At 39.7% G+C, this 26,170-nt stretch overlaps 1 protein-coding gene across 1 annotated transcript in view; it reads right to left on the bottom strand.

The window, feature by feature from the left end:
* The window catches only part of CCDC40 (coiled-coil domain containing 40), an 83,120-nt gene that overhangs the window by 47,611 nt on the left and 9,339 nt on the right, over positions 1-26,170 (bottom strand). Inside the window, exons 2-7 of the mRNA XM_053706417.1 lie at positions 21,885-21,945; positions 4,479-4,577; positions 4,017-4,188; positions 3,717-3,880; positions 3,392-3,475; positions 2,620-2,839 (exon numbers count right to left, since the gene is read on the bottom strand). Coding sequence (XP_053562392.1) covers positions 2,620-2,839; positions 3,392-3,475; positions 3,717-3,880; positions 4,017-4,113 — 565 coding nt within the window. The 5' untranslated portion in view covers positions 4,114-4,188; positions 4,479-4,577; positions 21,885-21,945. The remainder of the gene's footprint in view (positions 1-2,619; positions 2,840-3,391; positions 3,476-3,716; positions 3,881-4,016; positions 4,189-4,478; positions 4,578-21,884; positions 21,946-26,170) is intronic.

Here is a 26,170-nt window from a genome sequence, read left to right as displayed (position 1 = left end):
TCTCTGCATACTTTTTTCCAAATTCTACAAATTTGATACTTTTGCCTCGGCCGAGGCTTCTTTTGGGAGAAGGCTTCTTCAAGCAGTGGTGCCTTCTGTTTAGGTCCTCCTGTCTTTTTCTCCCTCCCTGTTCATTCCGTGTCCTCTAGCTTGGGTATTGGTTTCCACTAGTAATTGGGATTACGTGGTGGACTCTCCATGTCATAGGAAAGAAAACAAAATTTATGCTTACCTGATAAATGTCTTTCTTTCCGGACATGGAGAGTCCATGACCCCGCCTTCTTTTTAATTATAATTTGGCAGTTTTTTTGAGAAAACCTCAGGCACCTTTTCACCCTTGTGTTTCTTCTTTTTCTATTTTCCTTCGGCTGAGTGACTGGGGATTATGGGTAAGCGAAATTACACTTAAAAGCTTTGCTGGGATGCTCTTTGCCTCCTCCTGCTGGCCAGGAGTTGAATATCCCACTAGTAATTGGAATGATGTTGTGGACTCTCCATGACCGGAAAGAAAGAAATTTATCAAGTAAGCATACATTTTTTTTTAAATTGTATAAAAAAGTTATAAGGGCTCAAAGATATGAGGTCGCAGGTGTTATGACATATGTACACATATAAACACATAAATACATATAAGTGCATTGGAGCCTTTTGCAGTCAAGTAGATGAAAATATGTAAAAGCATTGTTCTTCATTATAGACTTTAAACATTAACTAGCACCATAAAAAAGGGGGTGCAATTCAACATATAGGGCTAGATTTCAAGTGGGGTGAAAAAATATTAGAGCTATTGAGCAGTAACACTGCTCAAGTTAAATCAATAGCGCTCCTCTTCTTGCGCTCATATTACAAGTGGAAAGTTATTGTTCAAGAGAAAGCCTCAGGCACGCTAATACCTGGAAGTCTCAGAGTGCGGCTGCAGTTAGACTTATATGGGGAGTGCTACAAAATCCTGTTCTGAATTTTGCTTGCTCACTAACCTGAAGGTGCGCTAGTCCAACTTGACTAAATATATTTAAACAAAAAAATCCTTTTAAGTGAAGAACAATGCTATTAAAAGTATTTATATTTTAATGGGATATGGTATATGTCAAAGTGTTTGACAGGGAAGGGCTCTAAGGTATCAAGCTAAGTATTATAGCACTGTTATGCTTTGAGCTTGAGTGTGACACTTAACTCACAACTTGTAACATGAGTGCTAAACATTCTCTGGTAATTCTGTATTACCATGGACATGTAATACCAGACAACCAGCTAATTTTAGCGTGCCCCCACAATATTGATAAGGCACCCTGTACTACCAGTTGCACGCCAATTGTTATCTAGGCCATAGTGGGTTAAAGCTTTTAAGAGTATAGATATCTTGATTACAGATATTTGATACAAAACCTCTAGATGTAATAAGAGATTTTTGTAAACCACAGGGAATTCAAATATCTGACGTCAGAAATCATCTCTAGGGACAGAGAAAATATAGTTTTAACCCTTACATTCACTTGGTTCTAACCCTTACACACACATCACTGTTAGGGCTCATTTAAAGATTAAAGGGATATAAAAGGTTTTTGTTGTTGTTTTTTTTATATTATATATATGTTATATACTGAATAAAACTACATTCTCTTGTTGTGTTTGTAAAGACAGGAAGCTGGGCAAACATTTATTTCTATTTAGTTTCATTATCAATAGCTTTAATTTAACCGCTACTTTTTTCATGAAAAAAATATATGTCCCTTTAAAACTCAGATTCCATCCCTATCCCACAATGAAAAGTAGGCCCTATATGTAACACAGGTTATACAGTATGTATTGTGTGTGGCCATTCCTTCCATCTCAGCAAATATTTTTCCATTTTATAATTAAAGGGACATAATACTCATATGCTAAATCACTTGAAACTGATGCAGTATAACTGTAAAAAGCTGACAGGAAAATATCACCTGAGCATCTCTATGTAAAAAAGGAAGATATTTTACCTCACAATTTCCTCAGCTCAGCAGAGTAAGTTCTGTGTAAAAAGTTATACTCAACTGCTGCTCAGCTGCAGGTAAAAAAAAGAAAAGAATAAATGAACAGCAGCCAATCAGCATCAGCAGTGCTGAGGTCATGAACTTTTTTACTGTGATCTCATGAGATTTCATTGTAAACTTCCTTACGCTGAATAGGGAAATAAGATGAGAGTGCACATAAGCTCGCTCCTTCCGCTGTCCCAGGACAGACATACTAATTTGCTGCTTAGAAGTCCTTTACAATGGGATGTGGCTACTGAGAGACTTTTGAGGTAAAATATCTTTCTTTTTTACATAGATATGTTCAGGTGATATTTTCTAGTCAGCTTTTTACAGTTATACTGCATCACTTTCAAGTGTTTCAACATTTGGGTATCATGGCCCTTTAAGCAATGGTACGTGGACACTATACTATAATAGAAAGAGGTTTCTAGTTTTATTCTTTATTTTAGCGAGATGGAAAAAGGATTTAGCATGGTACTGGTTGATAAGATTATTATAACCAGATACAAGATGTCAAATTAATAAAATAGTAAAATATGTAATGTTCTTGATGATTTTGGGTGGTAAGTGGGAGAGAGAACAAGTTTAGTTGAAAAAAGCTGTTTCTGACCTTTCTTGCGTTCTTCGTTTGTTATCTGGTGAGTGTTCTTGTACAAATTTCGGATTTTTTCCAGCTCCTCCTCTTTCTGCCGGCGCACCACAGAGACCTGGGAGTGTTTATCTTGATGTTTCTCCAGCCCCATCTGCAAACGTGCAAGTTCCTGTTGTATTCCATACAGGATCACACCAAGTTCCTCTCGTTCCGTTTTATTTTTTTTAAAGGAAGAATTCTGTAAAAAGGCCACATTACAGAGTTAGAGTAGTATTCCAAAACTTACCTGCAATTTAATTATTCCTCAAAAAAACCTCAGCCGTGAACTCAAGTGATTTCCTGCAAAAATAGATACATTGTAATGGTGAATTTTGTAAAAAAAATCATTAGATAAATTATCTATACCCCTAATTGTTAAGGTACGTATTAAACCGTGGGGTATAAAGTGCTGAAAGGATGCAGAAATATACAGAGTGTATCACGTTTCTGATCACAGAGGCATCTGCATCAGAAATAGGGCCTGATTTTCAAAAACTCGCCGGCATAGAGAGAAATTATCAGATTATTTTACTGTAAAGTAAGTGTTTCTCCTTAGCATAAAGAATATTACTGAAGTATTCTTCATAAGATACACAGTTCCCAAAGCAAAAATTAGAGAGCTTTAGAGAATTAGGCCCATAGTCTCTGTTCATGGTCCTGTTAGTGCTGACAAAGAGCCCCCCCCCCCCCCATGGTCTGGAAGATTCATCTTACACACCGGTAAGCAGTACACCTGCTGTTCTATATATACCATTTCACGTAGTTCCATATCCAGATTGTTTAACTGTTTGCTGAGGTAGTTCTTGAGAGCAGTCTGGAATCTGTTCATCAAAGGCTGGCAAGAAAAAAACAATTATGTTTGGTTAAATGTGTTAACCAAAGTTAAGGGCAATTGATAGGATGTAAAAGACCTATGTGATCAGATAAAAAGCTTTAGTGACAGTGATTAAAGATCTCTTGTATGTGGTAAAGCAATCATAGTGCTTCTTCCCTTCAGGAAGTAGTGTCAGGAAGCAGAGATGCAGAAAGAAAGAAACTCTCAGTCTTTGGATAGAACCCTTTGTTGGAATTCTTACATGATCAGGATCAAGCACCACCAGATCTGACTCTTCCTCAAAGTCACCATCACCCCCCTCTGATCTGGCTTCTTGCTCTTGATTCTCATCATCGCTGTCACCCAGCTGCTGGCTGAACTGATGGAGAGCTGAGTATGGGGAAGAGGTCACAACTCCTGTGTCACCTGAACCCAAAACAGATAAAGTAAACTTAATGTGAGATAACATGTAGTAGACAGAGAGGGAAAGATGCATCATCACATAATAATAGTTGTATGTTGACATTATATGTATAGAAAAGCTAACAGAGGGTCCTGTTACCTGAAGCTGCAATATTTTCCATGCTTTGGGTCTGTAAGGACCTCCGACTGCTGGCCCTTGAAGAGGTGGGACGCATACTCTGATTACTGCTAACCATGTCACTTAGCTGTGGAGAAATAGGCGTCTCTCTGGTTGAACTAGCTTTCTTAGGGGAAGTATAACCAGCAGGTTCCTAATATAAATAAACACAGAAAAAAAATAATGTTGTGCATAGCACCAATAGAATCCCACTGAAAACATATTGAGATGTAAATAATGGTCACAGAAAGTGTAATCAGCAATACACATATTAAACCCTAGAGGGCACCATTGTAAGCCAAATGCTCTTATACTTTTTGATCTTGTTAAGATTAAGGGCACTTAAAGCAAATTGTATACATAATATGCACACAATATTAACATTGTTTTGGTACTTTATTGAATATAAAACTCACAGGACAAGAATACTGTATATACACTTACTGGTTCTTCTGCAGTCCCAGTGATGGAGTCTGGAGAGCCTGCCCCTTGTGCAGACTCCTCTCCTTCAGATTCCCCCTCTGCGTGTTCCAATAGATCTTCCTAAATTAAGAAACACAATAGCATTTTCCTTTGAAATCTAGATTATTATTATTAGAAATTTAAATACAATTAAAAAAAAACCCACTTAGGTTTGAAAAAATGTTATCCTGAGTTCAGGAAGTACACACAATAGCTGAGATGTGAAGAGCTTTACAAAGAGGTGGCTTTTATCAATCATTAAAGGGACATCAAAGTAATGTATTTCTTTGTTGCATTTTTACAAATTATTACAGTGTTTGTTTTCTGTAACACGTTACTGTTGTGTTCTGAGAAAAACAAAAGATAGTTTTTATGCTTGTGAGGTATGTTTTCTGTCCACCAATGAAGCAGAGGGAATTCTCTTTATGGCCAGTGCGTAAACAGCCTTGTGGAACTCAGACATACCCTTACTATTAGCTTCAAACCACAATCAGCTTTAAATGGATAATGTGATAAGAGTTATTTGAATTGCATGTAGTGGCAGAAACACCCTTTCAAATGGACTGGGCACTCGCTCTCTAGTTCATCCTGCATTAGGAAGTTGATTTCTGCTGCTGCCTCTTGTAAACATAGCAGCAGAAATCAGCTGCAGAAATTTGATAGAGAATAGTGCAGTATACATATTTTCAATTTAGGCAGAGGATTGAACTGTCAAATGCAGCCATTTCAAATGACAAAATAAAGGGAAATGAGCTGTTTGTAAACAAAAGTAAAATGTAATTGTCACATTCACAGGTACTCCTTGTGCTGCTGATGAGTGTGGTGACATAACTTTAGCAATTTATCCCTGCAATATTCAGATAGACACTTTTTAAACCCAACTGTTTAAAATAACAGGCCTAGTTCATGTAAGAAAGCCTTCAAACCCCCACCCCGATACACATTTGTTATCTAGACAAGGCTTTCAGCCTAGTCCAAGTATACTAACATATAGCCTTTGAATGGCATATAATAGGTCACACCCTACCCTAGTAAACACATTAGAGAATTTTGCTAAGTATTCTACCTTCTTTTCTTGGGATAAATTCTCTGTGATTTTTATATGAAGTTATTGGTGTTGAACAAATAGTGGTTATGATAGGGTTGCCCTATCTATCTATCTATCTATCTATCTATATACACACACACACACAGCAAAACTCATTTGAGTTATAGTGGAGATAAAACCATGATATTAAAATACTCTGTTACATAAAAGTAAAAGATATATAATTATTGTATAAAGGATTTGCAAATCTAGACAAGTATCCCCGCTTTCTTACCCCCAGAAGTACTCTGTATACATTGTTACCAATACACCAGGGGAGTTTGTGTGAGATATGTAAATTAGATACACAATATCTGACAGTTTTTGCTTCCAAGTACGGTTTTAAACACAGAAATCCCCTTTATCGGGTAGGATGCAGCAAGATAAACCACTTCTGTACAGCCATTTTGACTTTTTTTGACTCATCAGCAGAAGGTAGGTTTAAAGGAATAGTCTAGTCAAAATTAAACTTTGTGATCCAGACAGAGCATGCCATTTTAAGCAATTTTCTAATATTCTCCTATTATCAATTTTTCTTTGTTCTCTTGATATCTTTATTTGAAAAAGCAAGAATGTAAGCTTAGAAGCTGGCCCATTTTTTATTCAGCACCTGGGTAGCGCTTGCTGATTCGTGGCTAAAAAAAGTTTCATTTTGACTAAACTATTCCTTTAAGTTGCTGCTTGGTGAAGCTTTTTTCCTGAGAAAATTGCACTACTGTGTTTGTGTGATTGTGATTGCTGTGTTTAAAACATAGTAAATAGGCCAGGCGGCACTCTTTGGATTTTAATATCATCACACCTTTATTGTGACGTTTCGGAGTTAAACGCCCCTTCCTCAGACTTTTGCCAGCACCCTGGATTTAAAAATTTAGAGTGAGACTGCCCTTCTGTGGAAATGTATATACACAAACACACACACCTGTATATATTCATTGTATCCCAGTGTATATAATTTGATTCTTAAAACTCTCTGCACATAATGGAGACCTTTCAGTGTTTTATCACGTTAGCTGTTGATGTTTTAGTGGTTTTATGGGTCTCGTTGCTGAGGTGAGATCATCTTTTGAATTTCATAGAGGCTCATGTCACCCAGGGCCGCCACTAGAAAACGTATATGCACTTTATTCTTAAGTGTAGACAAACTTGGAAATGTTGTAAAGGTAGTAACACACAAACACAGAACTCAGTAGTAAGGTCAAAATGTCCTAAGGAACAGACAATGGACACACACACAAACTCAAACACAAACTTGCACATACACCCAAGGAAACACCCACAGAGACAGTCTCAGAAAACACACAAAGACATACACACTCACAGACACCCACAGAAAACACACACACACAGAGACACTAACAGAAAACACACACAGACTTACATATACACACACACCCTCACAGAGACATCCACAGAAAATGCACAAAGACAGAAATAAACCCTCACAGGGAGACCCACAGAAAAGAAATACTGTACATACACACTCATAGAGACACCAACAAAGACATAAACACAGACACTCACAGCAACACTCACAGGAGGTAAAATGTCTGCACATTGTCATCCCCTAAATCAACAGTGTGTGACATGCATGATAACAAAATAGCAGAAATGAAGAGATCACTTTTTAAAGAATCATATTGTAAATGAGCAAAGAAAAATAGTTCTGTTAATTCAAAATTGTACATTATTGATCTGTCAGAATGGGTAGATTAAGAAAAGTACTTTTGAAAGGTTGACATACTGTATGTTTGGGGTTCCCCTTTTTCCCCAACCAAGAGCACCACTTCAAATCTGCCAGCTGTACTTATGGATTTTGAAAATGCGGTACTCTATATCGTCTTGGTGGAACTATAAGCTGTGGTACTCAGTCTCATACAATTAGATCTGGTTAAATGCAGGATTTAGGCTTGTTTATATGTATTTAAAAATTAAATCAGCTGTAGTGTAAACTGAACAGTGTTAAAGGGACAGTCTAGGCCAAAATAAACTTTCATGATTCAGATAGGGCATGTAATTTTAAACAATTTTCCAATTTACTTTTATCACCAATTTTGCTTTGTTCTCTTGGTATTCTTAGTTGAAAGCTTAACCTATGAGGTTCATATGCTAATTTCTTAGACCTTGAAGGCCACCTCTTTTCAGAATGCTTTTTAACAGTTTTTCACCACTAGAGGGTGTTAGTTCATGTGTTTCATATAGATTACACTGTGCTCGTGCAAGTGAAGTTATCTGGGAGCAGACACTGATTGGCTAAACTGCAAGTCTGTCAAAAGAACTGAAATAAAGGGGCAGTTTGCAGAGGCTTAGATACAAGATAATCACAGAGGTAAAAAGTATATTAATATAACTGTGTTGGTTATGCAAAACTGGGGAATGGGTAATAAAGGGATTATCTATCTTTTAAAACAATAACAATTCTGGTGTAGACTGTCCCTTTAAGTTAACCTGCCTCATTTCAAACACTGAGCAATCTTAGCCTGAGAGTATAACATTTTATGCAGATGTAAAAATCTTAGATAAAATGCCTCCTGGCATCTGGAAAATCCTTGCATAAAGGGTCAGTAAACTGGAATGTAATTAAAATATATTTATAAATTAAAAAAATCATATCTGTAAAAAGGGCACCTACCATTTGTGTATTGAGGAGGAAACATTTCTGCATGGTTTTAAATATAGAATTTCTACAGCATTGTCAAATAATCATAAAATACACTGCTGCATATTGCTTAAAATTTTTTTTATGGACCCCTGACCCCACCATACAACTACCACACTGAAGTTACAATCCGAAATTGCACAAATAAAAAAAAAACATTTACTAAGTGATCTGCCATATGACTCAGGCACACACTGTACAAACTTAAGTGCCAAGTCTGTCTCACACTGTGCATAGTGGTTTAGTGCAGACTCAGAAATCCTCTCAAATGTTAATGCATTACTCCTTGTAATGACATTTCCCCATGCTCAATAGCACTCTGCTGTAGCAACCTCTGGTGACTGCCAAAATGTAAAAAAAAAAAAAAAAAAAAAAATGTATTTAATAGTTGTGCTTGTCTCATGGGGCCCACTGGGCCCCTGAAAGGAGTCACCCTATTCACTCCCTGATGGCGGCCCTGATGTCACCTATGTTTCTAGCTGATCGCCAGTTGGTGTTCCTGCCATTAACATATATAGTTGTACTTAATGATCCAATACATGATATCTCCAAGAACTGTTTAGCAACACTGAAAAACAATAAATACAACCGCAGCACTTAGAAATGTGTGTAAAATGTTAAATATTTGTGTGGTTGTTTTGTTATGTTCAAATAGTTTCACTGGATAGAACAGTATTTTATATCAGCGAACTTGCAGATGTGAAAAAGTGGTTGATGATGTTCTAAGTGTGTTGGATTTTTTAACCTAAACAGCGACGCAACATTTGGGAATAAATCTCTAAGACTCTTGCCCTTTTTCGCCAGCAATGTTGCAATGTTTTTTTCAGTGAGATCTCAGATTCACAAACTAATATTTATAAATAGACCACTGGTTTTCAAACCTGTCATCAGACCTCCTTCTATAGAAATGAAAATTTACCTGACGGAGTCCAGGTTATCAAAACTTCTAAATGCTTGCCGTGTTCTTCACTCCATTCCGCGCCCCACGGTGGCTCAGTGCATGGAAGTAATCGGCTTAATGGTAGCGGCGATGGACATAGTGCCATTTGCGCGCCTGCATCTCAGACCGCTGCAATTATGCATGCTCAGTCAGTGGAATGGGGATTACACAGATTAAATGTCCCCTCTACTAAATCTGGATCAGGAAACCAGAGATTCTCTTCTCTGGTGGTTATCTCGGGTCCATCTGTCCAAAGGTATGACCTTTCACAGGCCAGATTGGACCATTGTAACAACATACGCCAGCCTTCTAGGTTGGGGTGCAGTCTGGAACTCCCTGAAGGCTCAGGGTTCATGGACTCAGGAGGAGAAACTCCTCCCAATAAATATTCTGGAGTTAAGAGCAATATTCAATGCTCTTCTAGCTTGGCCTCAGTTAGCAACACTGAGGTTCATCAGATTTCAGTCGGACAACATCACGACTGTGGCTTACATCATCCATCAAGGGGGGACCAGGAGTTCCCTAGCGATGTCAGAAGTCTCCAAGATAATTCCCTGGGCAGAGACTCACTCTTGCCACCTATCAGCGATCCATATCCCAGGGGTAGAGAACTGGGAGGTGGATTTTCTAAGTCGTCAGACTTTTCATCCGGGGGAGTGGGAACTCCATCCGGAGGTGTTTGCTCAATTGGTTCTCCGTTGGGGCAAACCAGAATTGGATCTCATGGCATCTCGCCAGAACGCCAAGCTTCCTTGTTACGGATTCAGGTCCAGGGACCCAGAAGCGGCACTGATAGATGCTCTAGCAGCACCTTGGTTCTTCAACCTGGCCTATGTGTTTCCACCATTTCCTTTGCTCCCTCGTCTGATTGCCAAAAATCAAACAGGAGAGAGCATCGGTGATATTGATAGCGCCTGCGTGGCCACGCAGGACCTGGTATGCAGACCTAGTGGACATGTCATCCTTTCCACCATGCACTCTGCCTCTGAGACAAGACCTTCTAATACAAGGTCCTTTCAATCATCCGAATCTACTTTCTCTGAGACTGACTGCATGGAGATTGAACGCTTGATCCTATCAAAGCGTGGCTTCTCTGAGTCAGTAACTGATACCTTAATACAGGCACGAAAGCCTGTCACCAGGAAAATTTACCACAAGATTTGGCGTAAATATCTTCATTGGTGTGAATCCAAGAATTACTCATGGAGTAGGGTTAGGATTCCTAGGATATTGTCCTTCCTCCAAGAGGGTTTGGACAAAGTACTATCAGCTAGTTCTTTAAAGGGACAGATTTCTGCTCTGTCTATTCTTTTACACAAGCGTCTGGCAGAAGTTCCAGACGTTCAGGCATTTTGTCAGGCTTTAGTTAGAATTAAGCCTGTGTTTAAACCTGTTGCTCCCCCATGGAGCTTAAACTTGGTTCTTAAAGTTCTTCAAGGGGTTCCGTTTGAACCCCTTCATTCTATTGATATCAAACTTCTATCATGGAAAGTTCTTTTTCTGATGGCTATTTCCTCGGCTCGAAGAGTCTCGGAGTTATCTGCCTTACATTGTGATTCTCCTTATCTGATCTTTCATTCAGATAAAGTAGTTCTGCATACAAAACCTGGGTTTTTACCTAAGGTGGTTTCTAACAAGAATATCAATCAAGAGATTGTTGTTCAATCATTATGCCCTAATCCTTCTTCAAAGAAGGAACGTCTTTTGCATATTCTAGACGTAGTCCGTGCATTGAAGTTTTACTTGCAGGCTACTAAAGATTTTCGCCAAACATCTCACCTGTTTGTTATTTACTCTGGACAGAGGAGAGGTCAAAAGGCCTCGGCGACCTCTTTCTTTTTGGCTTCGGAGTATAATCCGTTTAGCATATGAGACTGCTGGACAGCAGCCCCCTGAAAGGATTACAGCTCATTCTACTAGAGCTGTGGCTTCCACCTGGGCCTTTAAAAATGAGGCCTCTGTTGAACAGATTTGCAAGGCTGCGACTTGGTCTTCGCTTCATACCTTTTCAAAATTTTCAAAATTTGATACTTTTGCTTCTTCGGAGGCTGTTTTTGGGAGAAAGGTTCTACAGGCAGTGGTTCCTTCCGTTTAAGTTCCTGCCTTGTCCCTCCCATCATCCGTGTACTTAAGCTTTGGTATCCCACAAGTAATGGATGATCCGTGGACTGGATACACTTAACAAGAGAAAACATAATTTATGCTTACCTGATAAATTTATTTCTCTTGTGGTGTATCCAGTCCACGGCCCGCCCTGTCCTTTTAAGGCAGGTCTAAATTTTAATTAAACTTCAGTCACCACTGCACCCTATGGTTTCTCCTTTCTCAGCTTGTTTCGGTCGAATGACTGGATATGGCAGTTAGGGGAGGAGCTATATAGCAGCTCTGCTGTGGGTGATCCTCTTGCAACTTCCTGTTGGGAAGGAGAATATCCCACAAGTAATGGATGATCCGTGGACTGGATACACCACAAGAGAAATAAATTTATCAGGTAAGCATAAATTATGTTTTTACCTGCTCTCATCCAAGGTAATCCTGAAAACCTGGTCTGTTGGGGAGGCCTGAGGACAGGTTTAAAAACCAGTGGTCTAGACCAATGATCCAGCAAATAATATGAGTGCATGTTATTGCTAATCTCAAGTATAAACTAGGAAAACTACATTTTTTTATTGTTACCATTTTTTAAATAATGGATTCCTTAAAAGGTCATGAAACCCAACATTTTACATAGAGCATGTCAATTTAAACAACTTTCCAATTTACTTCTATTGTCTAATTTGCTTTGTTCTCTTGCTATCGTTTGTTGAACAGAATACCTAAGTAGGCTCAGGAGCAGCAAAGCACTACTGTGAGCTAGCTGCTCATTGGTAGCTGCACATATATGATTCTTGGCATTGGTTTACTTAATGTGTTCAGCTAGCTCCTAGTAGTGCATTGTTGTTCCTTCAACAAAGGATAAAAAAGAACAAAGAAATTGTGATAATTTAACCCCTTCGCCCAATCAGACGTATATATACGTTGTGTGGTATTTTGCCTATCGTACCGTAAATATATATATATATATATATATACGTCGGAGCTGCAGGAAGCTCCCGCAGTCTCGGCTAACTTACAGCCGAGAGCTGGAGTTCCTGAGCTCCAGGAATCTGCCTGCATATGGAACCAGAGCACGAAAGCAGATGCTAGATCTTTACAGACAGTGACACTGTGTGTGTCACCGTCTGTAACGATCCTCTGCTGGTGCAGTAATGGCAGTACTTAAGATGGCGGACACTAGCTAGGGGGGAGGGTTATATATATGAAAAAAAAATATTAATGCCTTCAATTTTCATATTGGCAGACTGTCTGCTAGTAGCTAAGATGAGGGGTGAGGGAGGGAAGAGAGCTGTTTGGGAGGGATTAGGTAGGTATCAGGAGTGGGAGGTGTCAGCTGGGAGGGTAACCTCTACACTACATTAAAATTAACCTTACAAGCTACCTGATTAACCCCTTCACTGCCGGGAATAAAAGAAGTGTGGTGTGCAGCTGCAGGGATCACACAGAGAAGCTTTTACATCCATTTATGTTATGACTGCACAAGTGATATGTAAATAATTTCAGTGAGAACCCCAAAGTTTGTGAAAAAAGTTTGACGGTGAAATGGTGGCATGATTTATATTAAAATGTGCCTAGCTCAATACCTTAGGTTGTCTACTTAAAAATAATAATATAGTTTTGATAGGTAAATAGAAAAAAACATAATTTATGCTTACCTGATAAATTCCTTTCTTCTGTAGTGTGATCAGTCCACGGGTCATCATTACTTCTGGGATATTACTCCTCCCCAACAGGAAGTGCAAGAGGATTCACCCAGCAGAGCTGCATATAGCTCCTCCCCTCTACGTCACTCCCAGTCATTCGACCAAGGACCAACGAGAAAGGAAAAGCCAAGGGTGAAGTGGTGACTGGAGTATAAATCAAAAAATATTTACCTGCCTTAAAAACAGGGCGGGCCGTGGACTGATCACACTACAGAAGAAAGGAATTTATCAGGTAAGCATAAATTATGTTTTCTTCTGTTAAGTGTGATCAGTCCACGGGTCATCATTACTTCTGGGATACCAATACCAAAGCAAAAGTACACGGATGACGGGAGGGATAGGCAGGCTCTTTATACAGAAGGAACCACTGCCTGAAGAACCTTTCTCCCAAAAATAGCCTCCGATGAAGCAAAAGTGTCAAATTTGTAAAATTTGGAAAAAGTATGAAGCGAAGACCAAGTTGCAGCCTTGCAAATCTGTTCAACAGAGGCCTCATTCTTGAAGGCCCAAGTGGAAGCCACAGCTCTAGTAGAATGAGCTGTAATTCTTTCAGGAGGCTGCTGTCCAGCAGTCTCATAAGCTAAACGAATTATGCTACGAAGCCAAAAAGAAAGAGAGGTAGCGGAAGCTTTTTGACCTCTCCTCTGCCCAGAGTAAATGACAAACAGAGAAGACGTTTGTCGAAATTCCTTAGTTGCCTGTAAGTAAAATTTTAGAGCACGGACTACATCCAGGTTGTGCAGTAGACGTTCCTTCTTTGAAGAAGGATTTGGGCATAAAGAAGGAACAACAATCTCTTGATTGATATTCCTGTTAGTAACTACCTTAGGTAAGAACCCAGGTTTAGTACGCAGGACTACCTTATCCGAATGAAAAATCAAATAAGGAGAATCACAATGTAAGGCTGATAATTCAGAGACTCTTCGAGCCGAGGAAATAGCCATTAAAAATAGAACTTTCCAAGATAACAACTTTATATCAATGGAATGAAGGGGTTCAAACGGAACGCCCTGAAAAACATTAAGAACAAGGTTTAAACTCCATGGTGGAGCAACAGTTTTAAACACAGGCTTAATCCTGGTCAAAGCCTGACAAAAAGCCTGGACGTCAGGAACTTCTGACAGACGTTTGTGTAACAGAATGGACAGAGCTGAGATCTGTCCCTTTAATGAACTAGCAGATAAACCCTTTTCTAAACCTTCTTGTAGAAAAGACAATATCCTAGGAATCCTAACCTTACTCCAAGAGTAACCTTTGGATTCACACCAATATAGGTATTTACGCCATATCTTATGGTAAATCTTTCTGGTAACAGGTTTCCTAGCCTGTATTAAGGTATCAATAACTGACTCAGAAAACCCACGTCTTGATAAAATCAAGCGTTCAATTTCCAAGCAGTCAGCTTCAGAGAAGTTAGATTTTGATGTTTGAAGGGACCCTGTATCAGAAGGTCCTGTTTCAGAGGTAGAGACCAAGGTGGACAGGATGACATGTCCACCAGGTCTGCATACCAAGTCCTGCGTGGCCATGCAGGTGCTATTAGAATCACTGATGCTCTCTCTTGTTTGATTCTGGCAATCAATCGCGGAAGCAACGGGAAGGGTGGAAACACGTAAGCCATCCTGAAGTCCCAAGGTGCTGTCAGAGCATCTATCAGGACTGCTCCTGGATCCCTGGATCTGGACCCGTAACGAGGAAGCTTGGCGTTCTGTCGAGACGCCATGAGATCTATCTCTGGTTTGCCCCAACGTCGAAGTATTTGGGCAAAGACCTCCGGATGAAGTTCCCACTCCCCCGGATGAAAAGTCTGACGACTTAAGAAATCCGCCTCCCAGTTCTCCACTCCCGGGATGTGGATTGCTGACAGGTGGCAAGAGTGAGACTCTGCCCAGAGAATTATCTTTGATACTTCCATCATAGCTAGGGAGCTTCTTGTCCCTCCCTGATGGTTGATGTAAGCTACAGTCGTGATGTTGTCCGACTGAAACCTGATGAACCCCCGAGTTGTCAACTGGGGCCAAGCCAGGAGGGCATTGAGAACTGCTCTCAATTCCAGAATGTTTATTGGCAGGAGACTCTCCTCCTGACTCCATTGTCCCTGAGCCTTCAGAGAATTCCAGACGGCACCCCAACCTAGAAGGCTGGCGTCTGTTGTTACAATTGTCCAGTCTGGTCTGCTGAATGGCATCCCCCTGGACAGATGTGGCCGAGAAAGCCACCATAGAAGAGAATTTCTGGTCTCTTGATCCAGATTCAGAGAAGGGGATAAGTCTGAGTAATCCCCATTCCACTGACTTAGCATGCACAGTTGCAGTGGTCTGAGGTGTAAGCGTGCAAAGGGTACTATGTCCATTGCCGCTACCATTAAGCCGATTCCCTCCATGCATTGAGCCACTGACGGGTGTTGAATGGAATGAAGGGTGCGGCAAGCACTTTGAAGTCTTGTTAGCCTGTCCTCTGTCAGGTAAATCTTCATTTCTACAGAATCTATAAGAGTCCCCAGGAAGGGAACTCTTGTGAGTGGAACGAGTGAACTTTTCTTTTCGTTCACCTTCCATCCATGTGAACTTAGAAATGCCAGCACTAACTCTGTATGAGACTTGGCAGTTTGAAAGCTTGAAGCTTGTATCAGAATGTCGTCTAGGTATGGAGCTACCGAGATTCCCCGCGGTCTTAGTACCGCCAGAAGAGCACCCAGAACCTTTGTGAAGATTCTTGGAGCTGTAGCCAATCCGAATGGAAGAGCCACAAACTGGTAATGCCTGTCTAGGAAGGCAAACCTTAGGTACCGATAATGATCTTTGTGAATCGGTATGTGAAGGTAAGTATCTTTTAAATCTACAGTGGTCATGTACTGACCCTCTTGGATCATAGGTAAAATTGTCCGAATAGTCTCCATCTTGAACGATGGAACTCTTAGGAATTTGTTTAGGATCTTTAAGTCCAGGATTGGTCTGAAAGTTCCCTCTTTTTTGGGAACCACAAACAGATTTGAGTAAAACCCCTGTCCCTGTTCCGATCGTGGAACTGGATGGATTACTCCCATTAACAAGAGCTCTTGTACGCAGCGTAGAAACGCCTCTTTCTTTGTCTGGATTGTTGACAATCTTGACAGATGAAATCTCTCTCTTGGAGGAGAGTATTTGAAGTCCAGAAGGTATCCCTGAGATATTATCTCTAGCGCCCAGGGATCCTGAACATCTCTTGCCCAAGCCTGGGCGAAGAGAGAAAGTCTGCCCCCCACTAGATCCGATCCCGGATCGGGGGCCCTCAATTCATGCTGTCTTAGGGGCAGCAGCAGGTTTCCTAGTCTGCTTGCCCTTGTTCCAGGACTGGTTAGGTTTCCAGCCTTGTCTGTAGCGAGCAACAGCTCCTTCCTGTTTTGGTGCAGAGGAAGTTGATGCTGCTCCAGCTTTGAAATTACGAAAGGAACGAAAATTAGACTGTCTAGTCTTGGCTTTGGCTTTGTCCTGAGGCAGGGCATGGCCTTTACCTCCTGTAATGTCAGCGATAATCTCTTTCAACCCGGGCCCGAATAAGGTCTGCCTTTTGAAAGGTATATTAAGCAGTTTAGACTTAGAAGTAACATCAGCTGACCAGGATTTTAGCCACAGCGCCCTGCGTGCCTGAATGGCGAATCCTGAATTCTTCGCCGTAAGTTTAGTAAGATGTACTACGGCCTCCGAAATGAATGAATTAGCTAGTTTAAGGACTCTAAGCCTGTCCGTAATGTCGTCCAGAGTAGCTGAACCAATGTTCTCTTCCAGAGACTCAATCCAGAATGCCGCTGCAGCCGTGATCGGCGCAATGCATGCAAGGGGTTGCAATATAAAACCTTGTTGAACAAACATTTTCTTAAGGTAACCCTCTAACTTTTTATCCATTGGATCTGAAAAAGCACAGCTATCCTCCACCGGGATAGTGGTACGCTTAGCTAAGGTAGAAACTGCTCCCTCCACCTTAGGGACCGTTTGCCATAAGTCCCTTGTGGTGGCGTCTATTGGAAACATTTTTCTAAATATCGGAGGGGGTGAGAACGGCACACCGGGTCTATCCCACTCCTTAGTAACAATTTCAGTAAGTCTCTTAGGTATAGGAAAAACCTCAGTACTCGTCGGTACCGCAAAATATTTATCCAACCTACACATTTTCTCTGGTATTGCAACTGTGTTACAATCATTCAGAGCCGCTAACACCTCCCCTAGTAATACACAGAGGTTTTCCAGTTTAAATTTAAAATTTGAAATATCTGAATCCAGTCTGTTTGGATCAGAACCGTCACCCACAGAATGAAGTTCTCCGTCCTCATGTTCTGCCACCTGTGACTCAGTGTCTGACATGGCCCTAATATTATCAGCGCACTCTGTTCTCACCCCAGAGTGATCACGCTTACCTCTTAGTTCTGGTAATTTAGCCAAAACCTCAGTCATAACAGTAGCCATATCCTGTAATGTGATTTGTAATGGCCGCCCAGATGTACTCGGCGCTACAATATCACGCACCTCCCTCTGAGCGGGAGATGTAGGTACTGACACGTGAGGCGAGTTAGTCGGCATAACTCTCCCCTCGTTGTTTGGTGAAATTTGTTCAATTTGTACAGATTGACTTTTATTTAAAGTAGCATCAATACAGTTAGTACATAAATTTCTATTGGGCTCCACTTTGGCATTGCAACAAATGACACAGGTATCATCCTCTGAATCAGACATGTTTAACACACTAGCAAATAAACTTGCAACTTGGAAATACAATTCAATTAGAATAATATTAAAACGTACTGTGCCTTTAAGAAGCACAGAAGATCTATGACAGTTGAAAATTAATAAATTGAAACAGTTATAGCCTCAATCCTTGTAAACAACACAACTTTAGCAAAGGTTTAATCCCATTAGCAAAGATAACAAATTCTGAAAGCAGGAAACAAATTACAGAATAAACGTTTTTTATCTCAGTCAAACTATAATTCTCACAGCTCTGCTGAGAGAAATTACCTCCCTCAAAATAAGTTTTGAAGACCCCTGAGCTCTGTAGAGATGAACCGGATCATGCAGGGAATACAATGAGTTGCTGACTGAAATATTTGATGCAGTAAAAGCGCCAAAAAAACGGCCCCTCCCCCTCACACACAGCAGTGAGGGAGAACAGAAACTGTCAGAAAAACAGATTAAGCAACTGCCAAGTGGAAAAATAGTGCCCAAACATTTATTCACTCAGTACCTCAGTAAATGAAAACGATTTTACATTCCAGCAAAAACGTTAAACATAATCTCTAGTTATTAAACAGATTTATGTATTTCTTACAGTGTAATTCTAGTGAAGTACCATTCCCCAGAATACTGAAGTGTAAAGTATACATACATGACATTATATCGGTATGGCAGGATTTTCTCATCAATTCCATTGTCAGAAAATAAAAACTGCTACATACCTCTATGCAGATTCATCTGCCCGCTGTCCCCTGATCTGAAGTTTACCTCTCCTCAGATGGCCGAGAAACAGCAATATGATCTTAACTACTCCGGCTAAAATCATAACAAAAACTCTGGTAGATTCTTCTTCAAACTCTGCCAGAGAGATAATAACACACTCCGGTGCTATTTTAAAATAACAAACTTTTGATTGAAGATATAAAACTAAGTATAATCACCATAGTCCTCTCACACATCCTATCTAGTCGTTGGGTGCAAGAGAATGACTGGGAGTGACGTAGAGGGGAGGAGCTATATGCAGCTCTGCTGGGTGAATCCTCTTGCACTTCCTGTTGGGGAGGAGTAATATCCCAGAAGTAATGATGACCCGTGGACTGATCACACTTAACAGAAGAAAAAACTAAGGCTCTATTTCTGTTTAAATGGAGTGATAGCAAAAATTATAAAAATTCTCCGATCAAGTTTTTTGGGCAAGTTTTTCTCAGAAAGTCCCGGTAGTGAATGGGGTTAAATAAATTGGAAAGAAATTTAAAATTGTATCATCTATCTCAATCATGAAAGAAAAATGTTGGGTTTGGGTTTCATGTCCCTTTGATGCATTTATGCCGTATGAAAATGTTTGTTTTTATTTCTACAACTTCTAAAAATCTAACATAGTTGCATCAATGGCCTCTGCCTAGGAAACAGGTCTAAAAGTAAAATATAACTTTGTTGTGACAAAACACATCTTTTTCTCCTTCATCCTACTTTTTATGAAATTCCATAATGTCAAATTCGGTTTTTAGACATCAGGTGCAGACATCAGACGTCAGGAGTCATGCAATATCATCATGCAAATATGAAACTCATATTTTGTAAATACAATAACCTAAGTTTATTTGTATATCTATCTATCTATCTATCTATCTAACAAATAATTGTGTATGTGCCTTTGTCACCTACAGAGTTTTTTAGATTTAGGAAAAAAACAAAACATTTTGTCTGTAAAACACAGCATGTACCAATATATATTCAGTTAAACTAAAGCATTGTAAGATTGTTGTTGTTTTTCTAAAGTGCTTCATATAATAAAGGCACAAGAGGGAATTGAGGATAATTCCACACTTAGTCATTCTACCCTTACACATAAAATGGTGCAACAAACAATATAATTTTAATAAACAGGAAAATATCTTATTATAACTAACAGAACCTGCTCATGTTCACTGCACTCAGATTTAAGTTTATTTGCTTATTTGTTTAAAAAAAAACAAAAAAAAAAACTAAAAACTAAAGCAAACAGCCTGATAAACAGAGCAAATCTACCTTGCAGTGAGCAGGGGATGTCTGACTCCTGCTGAATGCATGATACCCGACTCCTGCTGAATGCATGATACCCGACTCCTGCTGAATGCATGATACCCGACTCCTGCTGAATGCATGATACCCGACTCCTGCTGAATGCATGATACCCGACTCCTGCTGAATGCATGATACCCGACTCCTGCTGAATGCATGATACCCGACTCCTGCTGAATGCATGATACCAGACTCCTGCTGAATGCATGATACCCGACTCCTGCTGAATGCATGATACCCGACTCCTGCTGAATGCATGATACCCGACTCCTGCTGAATGCATGATACCCGACTCCTGCTGAATGCATGATACCCGACTCCTGCTGAATGCATGATAACTGACTCCTGCTGAATGCATGATACCCGACTCCTGCTGTATGCATGATAACCGACTCCTGCTTTATGCATGATAACTGACTCCTGCTGAATGCATGATACCACACTCCTGCTGAATGAATGATTCCTGACTCCTACTGAATGAATTATTCCTGACTCCTGCTGAATGCATGATACCTGACTCCTACTGAATGTATGATTCCCGACTCCTGCTGAATGCATGATACCTGACTCCTGCTGAATGCATGATACCCGACTCCTGCTGTATGCATGATACCCGACTCCTGCTGTATGCATGATACCTGACTCCTGCTGAATGCATGATACCACACTCCTGCTGAATGAATGATACCTGACTCCTACTGAATGTATGATTCCCGACTCCTGCTGAATGCATGATACCTGACTCCTGCTGAATGCATGATACCCGACTCCTGCTGTATGCATGATACCCGACTCCTGCTGTATGCATGATACCTGACTCCTGCTGAATGCATGATACCTGACTCCTACTGAATGTATGATTCCCGACTCCTGCTGAATGCATGATACCTGACTCCTGCTGAATGCATGATACCCGACTCCTGCTGTATGCATGATACCCGACTCCTGCTGAATGCATGATAACTGACTCCTGCTGAATGCATGATACTCGACTCCTGCTGTATGCATGATACCCGACTCCTGCTGTATGCATGATACCTGACTCCTGCTGAATGCATGATACCTGACTCCTGCTGAATGTATGATTCCCGACTCCTGCTGAATGCATGATACTCGACTCCTGCTGTATGCATGATACCCGACTCCTGCTGTATGCATGATACCTGACTCCTGCTGAATGCATGATACCTGACTCCTACTGAATGTATGATTCCCGACTCCTGCTGAATGCATGATACCTGACTCCTGCTGAATGCATGATACCCGACTCCTGCTGTATGCATGATACCCGACTCCTGCTGAATGCATGATACCTGACTCCTACTGAATGTATGATTCCCGACTCCTGCTGAATGCATGATACCTGACTCCTGCTGAATGCATGATACCCGACTCCTGCTGTATGCATGATACCCGACTCCTGCTGTATGCATGATACCCGACTCCTGCTGTATGCATGATACCCGACTCCTGCTGAATGCATGATACCTGACTCCTACTGAATGTATGATTCCCGACTCCTGCTGAATGCATGATACCTGACTCCTGCTGAATGCATGATACCCGACTCCTGCTGTATGCATGATAACTGACTCCTGCTGAATGCATGATACCACACTCCTGCTGAATGAATGATTCCTGACTCCTACTGAATGAATTATTCCTGACTCCTGCTGAATGCATGATACCTGACTCCTGCTGATTGCATGATACCTGACTCCTGCTGATTGCATGATACCTGACTCCAGCTGAATGCATGATTCCCGACTCCTGCTAAATGCATGATACCTGACTCCTGCTAAATGCACGATTCCTGACTCCTGCTGAATGCATGATACCTGGCTCCTGCTGAATGCACGAATCCTGACTCCTAATTTGTAATGCATCAGGTAGGATGGATTACGGATGGAGTTTTAGAGAAAGGAATTATGTCATAAAATGGACACCGTACTCACCTTACTTGATCCTTCTCAGACTCTAGTAATATCTAGAGTAGTTAAAATACATGTCATTGTGAGAAAATAAAGCTCAAAGCAGGAGTTCACTATGCAGCAATTATAGCCAAACCTTTTGTGTCTTTTTAATAATACTAAGATATAAATATCTCCATTTAAGTGTGCAAACCTGATTATTCCTACCTCATGGTCTGATATCTGTAGATCCTCTTCATTATCAGACAGCTGTACATCAGATCTTGGGCTAAAACAAGTAAAAAAATAAATATTTCAATATGATGTTTTTTTTCTACAATATTAAAGATTTTAACATTCACTAGCTACGTAGTTTGATGTGATTTGCTGCTACCTCTGAAGCTGCACCAGGGGACTTAGTACTTAGTTGATGGGGAAACTCTCTGAGGGTACCCTGCAGGCTGCAACACTACCTACATCTGGCACTTGTCATTTTTAGTAAATATATTACTTGTAGTTTAATATCTATAACTTAATATTCATCCCATAAGGCTTTTGAAATATTGAACTATGTCCCCATGTATTAGGAAGTTGGTAATGATTTAGAGCATTTTAGTATTCCACTATTGCTTTCATATAATTATGTGTTTCGGCAGAGTGGTTAAATACACAATTTAAAGGGCATGAAACACAAATGTTTTTCTTTTATGATTCAGATAAAAAAAAAAGTTTCCAATTGACTTCTATTATCAAATGTTTGTTCTCTTGGTTTCCTTTGTTAAACATGCAGGTAGGTATGCTCAGGAGCATGCACCTGCCTGCAGTACTATATGGCAGCAGTTTAGCAATAACGTTGTAAATTTGCAAGAGCACTAAATGGCAGCATTGTGTCCTGCCACACAGTGCTCCAGAAGTGCACGCCACCTACCTAGGTATGCTCTTCATAAAAGAATACCATATGAACAAAGGAAATTTGACAACAGAAGTAATTTAGAAACTATAAATATATTTTATTTATTTTTTTGGTGCTCTTTCTGAATCACAAAGAAAATTGTGGGTTTCAAGTCCTTTTAAAGTAATCTCCAGAGAAGCAATACACTGCTGGGAGTTAGCTGAACACATCTGGTGAGTATATCACAAGAGACATATGGTTGTATAGCCATCAATCAACAGGTAAATCCTAGTAGCTGCTCCTGAGTCTACCTAGGTTTGCTTTTCAATAAAGATACCAAGGGAACAAATTTGAAACATCTATTAAAATTGTATGTTCAATGTGAACCATGAAAAGTTTGTTTTGACTTTCATGCCCCTTTAAATGTAATCATCTTTTAAATTTTTTTCAGGAAAAATGAAAAATGAAATGTTGAATTGATAGTCTTCCATACTAATGAGAGAAATATTTTGTATACAATGCCTTTTTTTTTTTTTCTCGTTTATGTGGAATATCATTAAAATCTCACTTGTCTGATGGCTAATAGCAGTAGCGAAAGGGTAAATTCACTTCCCTGTCAGATCAGATGAAAAAAAGAGTAGGAAAAGCAAAACTGGTCTAATTGCTGTGAAACTTTTTTTAACCCTTTCGTGACAGGTTCAATTTGTCTACAACAGAACAACGTTCCGATGTAGACAAATTGAAATCCTGCGATCGTGCACGCGAACGCAAGATTTCAGTTATAGGATTGGGTCAGGGGAGCGTCCCTATGACGCTAGGCACACCCTCCAGACCGCGATCAGATCCAAGAAGCGCCGTTGGCTTCAGGACAGCCAAACGGCAAGGACGTTTTATTCCGTCCTAACGGCGCTAAAGCCCAGCGTGGTTAGGACGGAATAAACGCCATAACGGCTTTAAAAGGTTAAAGATTTAATTACATAAAAGCCAGATGTTTGAGTGCAGGTAAAATAGATCATTGTGAAATAGCTCACAGGTGATATAGAGCTCAATCTCTTATAAGTCGACCAGTTGGCATTTGACCAAATTTCCCATCAATTCCTTGGAGTGTGATGCAACAATGATTATATTCGGGTCATATAATTGTCCAGAATACTAAGTTATCTCAAGTGCAGGGTTGTTCATACCAAGGCCCTCCAGAGCATTCTGTATGACCCTCATATCCCTATCTGAAACACACAGAGTGTTTCTCTAATCTGCATCCTGCTAATTCCTGTCCTCTGAAGACATCATATATCTTTCTGGGCACCCATTTGTGAAGTTAAATATCATAATTTGCTAAATAATTTTAAAGGGATAACAAGGTGCATTTACATTTTAATTAGAAATATTTTGCAATATAGTTCTATTAGCAAAAAAATTTCTGGTAGTTATGTTTTTCAGATGCGTATGCACATATGCTTTAAAGGGACAGTCTTCTTGAAAATGTTTATTGTTTAAAAAGATAGATAATCTCTTTATTACCCATTCCCCAGTTTTGCATAACCAACACTGTTATATTAATACACTTTTTACCCCTGTGATTATCTTGTATCTAAGCCTCTGCAAACTGCCTCCTTATCTCGGTTCTTTTAGAGACTTGCATTTTAGCCAACCAATGCCGATTCCTCTGTAATTCTATGGGAGTGAGCACAATGTTATCTATATGGCGCACATGTACTAGCACTGCCTAGCTGTAAAAATGTCAAACTGCACTGAGATAAGAGGCAGCCTTTAAAGGGGCAGTCTACATCAAAAATGTTATTGTTTAAAAAGATAGCTAATCCCTTTATTACCCATTCCCCAGTTTTGCATAACCAACACAGTTATATTAATACACTTTTTACCTCTTTGATTACCTTGTATCTAAGCCTCTGCAGACTGCCCCCTTATTTCAGTTCTTTTGACAGACTTGCATTGCCAATCAGTGCTGACTTCTAGGTAACTCCACGTGCATGAGCACAATGTTATCTATATAGCACACATGAACTAACACCCTCTAGTTGTGAAAAACTATCAAATTGCATCCTTCAAGGGTTTGGAAATTAGCATATGAGCCTACCTAGATTTAGCTTTCAACAAAGAATAATAAGAGAACAAAGCAAATTTGATGATAAAAGTAAATTGGAAAGTTATTTAAAATTGCATGCCCTATCTGAAGAATCATGAAAGTTTAATTTTGACTAGACTTTAAGTGTCCTGTGAACCGACATTCAAACACTGCACCGTCTCTGAGAGTAAGCAGGGGCTTGCATGACACAAATTAAATCTTCACAGATGCAATACACATCACCACTAGCTCTCTGATCAGGCATGGTGTTTGAATGCTGATCCTCTAGTTGCACGTAGCATATTTGTGTATGCCGCTAAAACAGTAATAACTTTTGCGAGAAGCATTTTTGCTAATGGAAGTATATTGCAAACATTCTTCTATTTAAAAATGAAATGAAATCATAATCGATATTACAATTTTGACCTTTCTATCCCTTTAAGTTTGTTTACATATTAGAATATATTTTTGTTTTGAGCAATAGCATTTGTACCGTGCTTACTGACCCTGTGAGTAGAGCAAAGAAATTGAATGCCACTTCTTACTTGAGAAAGCTAAACATTCCTGCTTTAACACTATCTGTACACTAATGCATTAATACTAGTAATAATAAAAGTATTATCATTATCATGTTCAAAAAAATAAACCTTGATTTCTCTTTTCCATCTGTACAGGAGCCTTTAATTTTTTTTATCAATGCTATAAAGTTTTTACAGATTTTTTTGGGTGCTGTTCTCTTATATCTTGTTAAATCTTGTGTCACTTTTTCTTTAAATACAGCCCCTTACCTAATATCAGTCACACAGTTATCTGAGAGATGTGAATGTGTTACTAGGTTACAGTTGTGTTGCCGTGTAGTCTGTTTCTGGAATATGCAGAGATTTTTTTTTTGTTTGCAAACGGTATTAATAGATTCTGAGTTTCTTGCAACAATTCATGCTTAAAGGGACACTAAAGTCATAATTAGACATTAATGATTCAGTACATACAATTTTAAACAATGTTCCAATTTACTTCTATTATTTAATTTGCTTCCTTCTCTTGTTATCCTTTGCTGAAAGGCTTATCTAGGTAAGCTCAGGAGCAGCAAAGAACCTAGGTTCTACCTGCTGATTGGTGGCTGCATATATATACCGATTGCCATTGGCTCACCCACCTGTCCAGCAGTGCATTGCTGCTCCTTCAACAAATGATACCAAGAGAATGAAACAAATTTGAAAATAGAAGTAAACAGGAAAGTTGTTTAAAATTGTATGTTCTACCTAAATTATGAAAGAAAAATGTGGGGTTTCGTGTCCCTTTAATCCTATCATGTATGTGAAAGAGCAACAGGTAAAGATATTAAAAATATTTCCTTATGAGAAAAGGTCAAGTAAAAGCTGTTTTAACGTAAAGTAAAACTAACAGGAAGTGAGTGGCTGTGTACTACTAATACCTAGGCATCTTTTAAGTAGCTTTCTAATTTACTCCTATTATCAATTTTTCTTTGTTCTCTTGCTATCTTTATTTGAAATAGCAGGAATCTAAGCTAAGGAT

Source organism: Bombina bombina, chromosome 1, assembly GCF_027579735.1.
Source record: "Bombina bombina isolate aBomBom1 chromosome 1, aBomBom1.pri, whole genome shotgun sequence".
NCBI lineage: Eukaryota > Metazoa > Chordata > Amphibia > Anura > Bombinatoridae > Bombina > Bombina bombina.
The sequence above is the reverse complement of the archived record's forward strand: the minus strand, read 5'-3'. Positions and strand labels throughout refer to the sequence as shown.